The 10,671-nt window shown below is 43.0% G+C and overlaps 1 protein-coding gene across 1 annotated transcript in view; it reads right to left on the bottom strand.

Annotated features, from left to right (window-relative positions):
• LSM14B (LSM14B, SCD6 homolog B (S. cerevisiae)) overlaps positions 1-10,671 on the bottom strand; it is a 13,866-nt gene that overhangs the window by 1,292 nt on the left and 1,903 nt on the right. Inside the window, exons 2-8 of the mRNA XM_009326876.1 lie at positions 5,455-5,638; positions 4,963-5,098; positions 4,374-4,490; positions 2,412-2,582; positions 2,207-2,284; positions 1,012-1,173; positions 679-832 (exon numbers count right to left, since the gene is read on the bottom strand). Coding sequence (XP_009325151.1) covers positions 679-832; positions 1,012-1,173; positions 2,207-2,284; positions 2,412-2,582; positions 4,374-4,490; positions 4,963-5,098; positions 5,455-5,638 — 1,002 coding nt within the window. The remainder of the gene's footprint in view (positions 1-678; positions 833-1,011; positions 1,174-2,206; positions 2,285-2,411; positions 2,583-4,373; positions 4,491-4,962; positions 5,099-5,454; positions 5,639-10,671) is intronic.

Below are 10,671 nucleotides of genomic sequence, written 5' to 3'. Positions count from 1 at the left end.
AGGCTGCTACGGAGGTAGCTCCACAGCACCAGCGTGTTTCTTCCTTAGCAGAGCCTGCCTAGCCCTGAACACCGTACAGCGAGCGCTCGGAAGCAAGCTTTGCTAAAGGGAAGCAGAAACATTACCAAGGGAATTTCACATACCGACACTAAAGGGGTGTCTAACTCCACCAAGCAGTTGATAACATCAGTGTCGGCAGCAAAAGCTGAAGCTTTCTCTTAATATTCCCAGCATTTAATATAATGCATTTCCACAGACAGACCTGACCTCCCCTCTGCCCAGACTCCAGGCTTAGCTTGCTCCTGTCTGCAAGTTGCACCACCTTCAGCACAGCATGACCCCGATGCCTCCTCCCACAAACGAGATAAGAAATTTGTTTAAAATCAATGGGTTCAAAGTCAGTGCTGGGAAACAGAACTGGAAATTCCTGTATCATAGTTTAGGCAAGCGTATCAGTATCTGCCTAAATCCTTGCTTTTTGTTTGATCCCACTGCATGAAGCTTGGTTAATATCACTCGTGAGCCATCAAATGTATGGCAATACTCCCTTCTAAAGACGGCTTTGCTGACTTTCTTGCATTCTAAGATTTTTAAAGAATTAAACCATGTGACATAGATTATGTCTAGAATTCTATGCCTAAAATTGCATTAAAAAGCAAGCTTTTGGAAAACACTCACCTAGATTTCAGTTCTGAAGAAATGTTGTCAAAGAAAGACTTGGATTTATCATAATAGCAGTTGGGCCCCAGAAGGTCCTCCTCTGCATTACCGTCATTGTTTTGAGTTGCCACTCCAGGGTCCCCTTTTTCTTCCCCCGTCTCTGCTTTGTCATCTGAAGATAATAAAACGTATTACACTTCCTTGATGCATACTGAAGAGCCATCTGTTCTCTTGCTCCCTCAAACAAGATTTGAGATGCTGCCACATGTGATCATGCAGTTTCTCAGAACGAGTTTGTCTATGCAGTGTTTACTACTAGCTCAGTGATTCATATTTAATGAAGTCACAAACCTTTAAAGTTTAGTTTCTTCTTGAATTCTTTATCAAGTTCCTCTCTGTTGAATTGTGCATTTGCACTTTCAAAGTCAAAGTCACCTTCAAACTTTATTGTATTTTCCTTCACAGTAGTTGGTCTGTTTTGTCCTCTAGAACGGTTTCTGGTTCTCCTGTTTCCTGAAAGCAGGAGAGTTTAAACACTTGGTAACGCACAGGGAGGTTAAATGACTTGCTCAAGACCAGAGGAAACTAAGGTTAGAACTCAGGAGTTTCTGGCTTCTAGTCCTGTAGTTAGGCCACACTTCTTTGGAAGTAATTTCTGAACTTGGCTGTAGAAGACACATTACAGCAATACTTCAACTTCCTGCAAAACATTCCTGGATGTCAGTCTTACCATTAAGACAGAGTATACCCAACTTTCCCTCCAGTGTGAGGAGAGGAAATCAGAACAACTACTATCCCAAGAAAAGCTGAGGGAAGCGGGGAAAACTATCTTTGCTGTCTGCTATTCATCTGCAAGCATGGTACAGTCTACAGACCTGTCATGATGGCAAAGAGGAGCAGGTCACTGGTTTCAGAAAATCCGCCCAAGACTCATCTACCCACAAAAGCAGCTTGCATTTGTATAGCTTCTGGTTTCCAACTGAGAAACTATCAACTTCTTTTTGGAAAAGCTGTAACCCCTTCTACAGTGCGGCCCTCAGGCAAATTAATTTGAAGACCTGAGAGTCTGAACTTTTGTTTCCTGCCTTTTCTCATTTTGCTTGGGCAGAAATATCTGTTTGAATTTAATTTCACTTTCTTTTGACCTGTGCTTAAACTGCAGTCTTGAGATGAAAGCTCTGCTCTATGGAAGTGAGGGATCCATAGTTCCTCTCAGTTCCAAGAGCTCTGGAAATTCTTAAACAGGCTGCCCTTCCCAGTAAAAATACTTCAGGTTTCAGAGAAATCTAGTTGCTGCTGCCAACTCATAGTATCAATTTGTGTAACATACCTTCAAGTTTCTAGGAAAGACAGCAGAATTCTGTCCCTGGAATGCTCTGAACTTCTGTGACCCCAGAACCTATTTTGTTAGGGATGCATCTCTGGATGCTCAAAGCTTTATCAAGCTTTATCTTGCTCTCGATCTTCTGTCTGATAATCCTTCACTGAAATTAACAATATTTGCCTTTATAGGCTAACGCAATTGTGTAGTGTCAGGTTAACCTACCTGATCTTCTCCTTTGAGGTCTTCTGTTTTCATCATTCACCTGTCCTTGGGTTTGCACAGGTGCTGCCTGAACTGTATCTACTGAACAAGAAGGATAAACTTAATAAAGGAGCACAAGAACAAAACTGAAACAGTTTAGTCTTGCTATGCACCTCTGAAGGATGCTTCAAAACAGCACTTTAAAGATGAAGCGGTGCACACATACCATTTGCCTTACTGCTGCCCTGTGGAACCTGCCGTCCGTTGCGCTGAACCCCTGGAGTTACTTTCACTGGGGGTGGCTTTTGTGAATTCATGTTGTCAACTGGGCCAGTCTGAACAGCCTGCTCTACCATGGGGCTTTTGCGGACTGGGTGAACAGAAGGAAAGCCAGCACCTGGAAAAAATCCCAACGATTAAGTGCCTCTCAGAAAACATGCCAATGCTATTCAAACCCTACCCACTTCTATAGAGAAACCGTTTTGTCAAGAATTACTCAAAGCCTTGAGTGTTTATCATTACATGCTATGTTTAAGTGGCATATACACTAGGTAAGGCACTACTGCCACACAAGTCGTGGCTCTCAAATTCAGAGGCTTAAAATCAGGAAATCTACCCATTTATTTCTTAAACCAAAGTTAGACACACATTAGATAAGCAAGCCAGGTCAGTCTCTTAGACAGTTTATACCAAAATCTAATTCGAGGTGTATCCTTGGTTATGCAGGATTTTACTTTACACGATACTTTAAATCTGAAGCAAAAATCCACCATTTTGAAACTGCTCAAGAAAGCTTCCCCACTTTGTCAAAAAAGTTTCGCAGCAAAAGCTTAACCACCTCAACTTATCCCATTTTGTAAGCCGTTTTTAGAAGTCCTTCAACTTCATTGCTTATTGTTAGCTTTCAGACAAAGAAAACCTGAAACCAGACCAGGATCTCAAAGTTACCCTTTTAAATTCCTTCTTGGTCAAGGCCAAAGTGTTACCAAGACTTCTGTTGCTCTTCCATCCAGGCTTATTTATTCACACTACAAAACATGTAAATACTTTTCATGGTTTGGTATACCTTACACCAATTATATTAAAAAGTGACAGTCTTCAGTACTCAGAAGAAACACTGCATTCTAGATTTAATTAGAAGTTTTGGAGTACTACAGGTTTATGTAGTTATGCATAAGAACTGCTTGGAAGCAAACTTTGAACATACTTTAAGAGCAAGAAAAGTGGAAAGCTGAAGAGTACACACAAACCAAGCCACTGACACTCCTCCACATGAGATATACCCAGTAGGTAACATCATGCAGGTTCCCAGTTAACGTACACCTGGAAAACTTGCAAGGAAGACAGACATATCCTAAGAATTATTCAGTAGGACAAAGCTGCTGTGCAAGTTTAACATGAGAAAGTTTCAAAGCTTAGCCAGAATATTGAGAAAGTACGTACAGATAGATGGCCAAAACCAGAGAGTAAGTAAGAACAGTTTCATGCCAACACAAGCACACATGCTTAAGTTAAAAACAGATGAAACTAATTACCATGTTTAAATGCAGGCTGCACCTGGTCTCTCTGCTCTGAGGATGGTCAGTCTAGTATCTCTACTCAACCTCCTTTAAAAGTTTTTACACATAAAAGCAAGCACCCAGAACTATGTTATCTCAGCTTACCACAACTCAGAAATTGCTTACTGTTAGTCATGCTCTGCTAATTGGGAGTCTTGACAAGGTACTATGCCCCATCATGCATGAAATCTATCCTGATATTTCCTCATTTATAGCAATACTCCTGAATTTTCTATTAAGCTATGTCTCCAACAGCAAGGCCACCCACAATTTAAGCAGTGTGCTTGTCTTTCCAGGAAAGACTAATTAATTCCTTGCCCAGTCTCTAAGGTGACACATGTTCCTGGACAGGATGCAGCACATCAACATCCCTAAACCTCAGCCCTTTCCTGATACTTACACAAGAGGATCCGCTGTCCTGTACCTTTTTTCTCCTGTCTCTCTAATTGAGACTTCTAGGACAGGAGGAATAGTTCATGTAATGAAAGGCAAAAATAGCTGGGAACAAACTAGTTCTACTAGCATTACCCATATAAGTACTATCATTCTAGGAGGGGTTAACAAGAACAGAGTGTTTGCAAGTGCCATGCAGTTCTTCCAAATATTTGGAGTCCTCAAACTGCTGTTACCCTTGGAAGAGAGCTGATGGGGCTCTGAAGACATGTCAGGCTCTGAAACAGGTTGTGGAGACGGAGAAGAACTAGGGCTGGAAGCAGCTGCTGATGCTGGAGGGCTTACCAATTTCTCTAAAGAGATAGAGGGAAGAAGAGAAAGCAAAGATATATGGATAAGATAACAAGGTAGTGAAACATCTGAAGGACTTGGAAAGAGATACAAGAATCTCTAGAACAGCATTAGAGCAGCTTATTTACAGTCCATTCTGGGAATACAAGTTCTTTTTACATGTGATGTATAGGTAAGGTATGTTAGGTTAGAAATGAGCTGGCCTCAACTGTTAGGTATTCACATTACTTTCAGAAAGAAACTTTAGCTGTTTAGTTTGTTTCTTTCTTTCTTTCATGTCTGTCTGTGTGTGTGTAAGTGAAACGCAGGCCTCCTTGCAATAAGATCATTGCACAAAGTTGTTAACTACTTATTTACTGCTTGTTGCAGCCTGACACTTGGCAAGGAATTCAGTGTTAGTTACTGTTATTTGGTTTCACAGTAGCTGCATACAAGGACTGTACCTTTATTCTAGCAAGTAAAGTTTTTACTTACCTAAACCTAACGAAGCTGCATACTGCTGGCTAAGTAAAGAGCTGGCAGCAAGCTGGCTGTAAGGTGGCATACCTCTAAACGGGCTGTAAGGCACATGTGGCTGAAAGGATGATGTAGAGGCAGAGCCCAGTGAAGACTGTAACAAGACAAAGTACATTTCCATTTACAGCGTCCAGAAGTCAACTTGCTTTGGCAGTGATTCTCTACTTCACATACAGCATTACTAAAGCTTAAGTAAATACCGAGAAGGGTTAGTTTACCTCTTTATGATTTTCCTGCATTCTCAGCTAGGTAAACTAGCTCTGGCTTTTGTTGACTGAAGTCTTTAATGCTGCTGCTATTTTAAACATTACAACAAAATTCAGGATGCTTCAATCTGAAGATTCCTGGAGACACGTACTGGCCTTCATTTTTATAAGTTTATACCAAAATCAAGTCTTTCATCACCAATGTTTTATCATAGCTTCCAATCAACACTTCAGGCTAACTTACTTGGACAATGGCAGGATCTTGTGGCAGAGTATGTTGAGCTTTTGGAGGTTCACAGACAGTGATGTCTTTGATGTCACTTCCTCGAAAAATAATGTATTCATAGATTTCTTCCCTTGGAGGAGCAGGTCTGTCTGTGGGCCGGTCTTCAGTACCAAAGGATCGCACTTTAGCATTAGAAAGATTACTATTAGTCCAGTATTACCATTGCAGCATTGTGTAAGTTAAGACTTATGCAATTACAAAGTACTTTTGTAATACTTGCCAAAAGTAACAAAAAAAAAAGGTTACCTCCAGAACTCTGAATCTCCTTATCGCACACATCTGTTCCCTCAAATGCCAACTTTTTCAGCAGCCTGTATAAACAGTTTTGTTTACATCAAGCTGTGAAGGTAAAGACCATAGACCAGCTGGAGTGAAGAATCCTACTCCAAAACTGAGGACTTCCCCACAGTGCTACACTGCCATATTCCCCCTCCCTCCCCAGCCCCTGTCCTATGTAAGCATTCAGCTTGAGACAACTGCCACTGCAAGAGACCACAGGAGAGGCCCCTGAAGCAGCAGGGGGAAAAAAAATAATCTTAGAAGCCTTTAGAGCTCAAAGTTGCACCTTTGGTTTCATGTTTTTATTATCCACATAGAGGTAAAGTTTTATCAATGACAAGAGCTTCCTATTAAAATTCTCTCTACTCCATGCCACTGGTTTTATTATTAATATCCACTGACTACAAAGCAAGCTTTTAGTGATAAATCCAAAACCTCAGTGCCTACTGAGGCTTTACTGAGTCCCAGCTATTGGAATGCTTGAGCAGGTACTAACCAACGATGTTACACATTAGAGTGGAAAAAAAGCTGCAGTTGACTGTGTGGCAGCTACCAGCTAGAAGCATAAATTAATTTGAGCCATTAAAGAAGAGGAGGTCAGACTCAGACTTACTGAATTGTTAGTGCAGGAAAACAGGTAGCATAGTTACATCATTGACATATGAAAGCTTGAAATTTCAGCCACAAGTTACAGAAGCTCATCAAGTTTACTAGTCTAGTTGTCTTCTGTCTTTGTGAGGCCTTGCCAGTTCAGATAAGCACCAGCACATACTGGTTTGATGTATGCTTTCTGCTCATAGAAGAATTCTGTATTGGAGTTGCATCAATTGCTTCTAACAGGTTAGCATAGAAGTACTCAACCTCTCCGCCAAGACGTGCCATGATTCCTGCAGTACCTTTACAAATTATGTCTTTAACAGACCTTTCACAAGCACCTGCCATGTCACCATCTGTGGTCATGTGCCAGCCAGCTGCCATTCCCACTGCACAGCTGGAAAGATATAAGCAGACAGCCCTGCCACATGGATGATAGGGGACAGGGGGCACTACAGCTTCCCCAGAAAAAGGGCAGCAAAAAAGTGGACCCACTCAACCCCAGTGTCGAGCATCCCCAGTACACTATACTCTTATTAACTTACTAGGAGTGTTGACGGTTGTAGACAGGGCTGCTCATTGAGAGTACTGTTCTCAGAGATGAAAAGCTGTATCCAGGTGGTTCCCCCCACCAAGCAGCAGCTAGTGCTGCAAGCCATCTTCACCTCTGTTCAACATGTATGTCAGCTCACAAGGAGCATTAAGCTCCAGATACAGCAGGTCAATGCCAAACTTTGTCCCTATCATGCTGATGCTGTTTAGCACCTCAGCTTACACCTAACTGGAAGGGAATCTTAACTGGTGCAAGGACAAGCTGTCAGTCACTTCCTTTGAATGACTGTCTTCCATTAGATCCTAGGGTATATAACCTCTCCAAGTTATTTTAGATCTCCAGCTGCTGTTTGATCATATTACAGCTGTAACCTAGTCAACTAGAAGCAGATTATAAACTAAAAGCAATGCTTATGGCCTTTTAGATATGAACCGTACCACTGATATCCCTGTTCAAGATTAATTACAGCACACAGCTCATGGCAAGACATACTAAAGCTCTCCAGGGACTACTGCAGAATCCCCCAGCTAGCTTGGAAAGCACACCTTCTCTGAGCACCAGGATCAGCCTGTCAGCTTCCACATGGAGAAACATGTGACCTGCAAAGCCCAAAGCTGTCCAGGCAGCTTCGCAGCTGGCTGGTTCCAAGGTGGCTACAACTGCCTGACAGGAGGTTGTAGCGAGGTGGGGGTCGGTCTCTTCTCCCAAGTAACTAGTGATAGGACAAGAGGACACGGCCTCAAGTTGCGCCAGGGGAGGTTTAGATTGGATATTAGGAAAAATTTCTTCACCGAAAGGGTTGTCAAGCATTGGAACAGGCTGCCCAGGAAAGTGGTGGAGTCACCGTCCCTGGAAGCATTTAAAAAACGGGTAGACGTGGTGCGTAGGGACACGGTTTAGTGGTGGACTTGGCAGTGCTAGGTTAACAGTTGGACTTGATGATCTTAAAGGTCTTTTCCAACCTGAACGATTCTATGATTCTAACTAAAAAGGTGGAAAACTATGTCCTTGTCGTAGACAAAACAGCAGCGAGGGCATTTGAAAGGGCTCTGTGAGCTGAGCATGCCTGCCCTTGCATTTGAAGTGTTTAATGGTTTCTGGCACATCCCAAAGTACAGCTTTAAGTTTCTGCGGAGGTCCGAAGGGCTGTCTCCCTGTCTCCCAGTGACTATTGTTTACAGATGAACAGGAAATCAATCCCACACCATGCTGCAGCTAGTGTTTTACAATACAGTTTGTATTCATGTGTAGGGCTCTGTTGAGCTAGACTTCTGGAGGGTCAGGAAGCATAACGAGTGACTGGATGTCTGGAAAGCAGAGCTTACGTGGATATTTCTTGCTCAAAAACTCTAGTTTCTTCAGACTTCTACAGAAGGGGGAGTAAGTTTCTGATGTTCACTGCTGACAGGATAGTAATGGGCTTAAACTTCCTTTGTTTGCAATTTAAGTTTAGCATCTAACAAGACAGACAACTTCCTTGCAGTGCTTAATTAAGCACATGGAATCTCCTTATCCAGTGTTTAAGACATTGTGCATGTGTTGAGATTTAACAGGAACCAAATACAAATCAATTGAAGTTAGTCCGTCTTCGAGTAAGAGGCTGAACCAGATTTCTTCCTGAGGTCTTTTTCAACCTAAGTTTTTCTTCGTATCACTCAGATGATAGAAGTCAAGAGAATAGCACTTGCATTACATACTGAAGTTGTCTGAGCCTTAAACGGTGGCATCTAGGGCTTAATAATAATTTACTAGCTATCTGGACAACTTCAACCGCATGTCAGTAATTCATGGTTCTTCTAACCCTTCAGAGATCAAGTGTTTTAAACCACTGTCCCCCAAAGCACAGGGTTGATATTGCTGTCACCAACTTCAACATTGTTGCTATGTTCGTAATTCTGACACTAATTTTGATATAAAGTCTCTAAATTTAAAAAACCCTCTGAGCTAAAATGAAAAGCAGGGTTTGTACTGTAAGGTTGATAGAGCAGCACTTTAAGTAGGGAAAAATGTATTCTCCGTCCATTGTAACAACTACTTCTTAGGCATTCCAGTTCATCAAAACTGAACGCTAAGAGACCAATAAATACATGAACTGCCAGAAATCTTTTACAGAGCACGTACCTTCCCACACCATAAAGCACTTCAATCACATATGCCTTTGAAACACACCACATACAGTAAAGGAATTGCATTCTGCTTGCAACCTCTCTGTCGTGGTTTAACCCCAGCCGGCAACTAAGCCCCACACAGCCGCTCGCTCACTCCCCCAGTGGGATGGGGGAGAGAATCGGAAGGGTAAGAGTGAGAAAACTCGTGGGTTGAGATAAAGACAGTTTAATAGGGAAAGCAAAAGCCGCGCACGCAAGCAAAGCAAAACAAAGAATTCATTCACTGCTTCCCATGGGCAGGCAGGTGTTCAGCCATCCCCAGGAAAGCAGGGCTCCATCACGCCTAACGGTGACTTGGGAAGACAAACGCCATCGCTCCCAACGTCCCCCCCTTCCCCCTTCTTCCCCCAGCTTTCTATGCCGAGCATGACACCATATGGTGTGGAATGTCCCTTGGGTCAGTTGGGGTCAGCTGTCCCGGCTGTGTCCCCTCCCAGCTCCTTGTGCCCCCCCAGCCTGCTCGCTGGTGGGGTGGGGTGAGAGGCAGAACAGGCCTTGACTCTGTGTCAGCACTGCTCAGCAGTAACGAAAACATCCCTGTGTTATCAATGCTGTTTCCCGCACAAATCCAAAACATAGCCCAGTACCAGCTACTAGGAAGAAAATTAACTCTATCCCAGCCAAAACCAGCACACTCTCAATTACTTTGAGTGAAACACTAACATAAATAGATCCACTTGTACATTTAAACAAACAGCTATGTCACTAGGAAAAAAGCAAATTTAGGAAAACTCACATTTTTAACTTCAGAATACAAAATAATACGTGTCAAATACTCATGTCCAGCATCATGTAAACATTATACCGACTAAATACTGTGGCACAGGCTGCCTTGAGGATAGCTGAGAATCAGGAAAGTCAGTGTCTCGTGCCAGCAGATAGTCTTTCAAAACAAAAGATGTTTGGTTTATGGACAATCCTGATGGGTTGCTGAAGGCAATGAAGGTGAGAACTTCCCAGAACAGAGAATGACAAAACTCAGGGAAAGAAAAAAGCTGATGCACATTAGCTGGAGTAGCAAAGCCGGACATTAAAAGCAGTACAGAAATAAGATCTTGTTTGAGAGACTAAACAAGACAGGACAGGTTTTTTCTCAGAGTAAATACGGGAGTTCCCAGCACAGGTGACAACCGAATCCAAATGACACCATTTAAGCAGAAGATAAAGATCACTATTTCTACAGGGAAACAAGATGCAAAGCCTGCGAGGTAGGAAGAGGCAGACCCACGTGCAGATACCCCACAGCGCTCTGTACAGGAGCTCTCACTCCCTTCACCTGAGCGGAGTCCAGTCATTGATCATGAAAGGAACAAAGACACATCAACAGCAACTCTTGTTTTCCCCGGCACTGGACTGGGGCCCTGCTCAAGCCAAGCACCGAGATACTGCCGGGCATCTACGTACAGACAGGAGAGGGGAACCAAACCACGAACTGTGATGCAGACCATCACCTTTCTGGCTCTGACAATAGCCAGCATTGCTGGCAGCTCTTCTTCCTCTTCAGCGGACTGGTAACTTCCCGTGAAAGCCAAGGGCTCCTCAGCATCCCGTGCCTTGCCCGCCCCGCCGGCTCCAAGCGCC

Source organism: Pygoscelis adeliae, unplaced genomic scaffold (genome assembly GCF_000699105.1).
Source record: "Pygoscelis adeliae isolate BGI_AS28 unplaced genomic scaffold, ASM69910v1 Scaffold286, whole genome shotgun sequence".
Lineage (NCBI taxonomy): Eukaryota > Metazoa > Chordata > Aves > Sphenisciformes > Spheniscidae > Pygoscelis > Pygoscelis adeliae.
The sequence above is the reverse complement of the archived record's forward strand: the minus strand, read 5'-3'. Positions and strand labels throughout refer to the sequence as shown.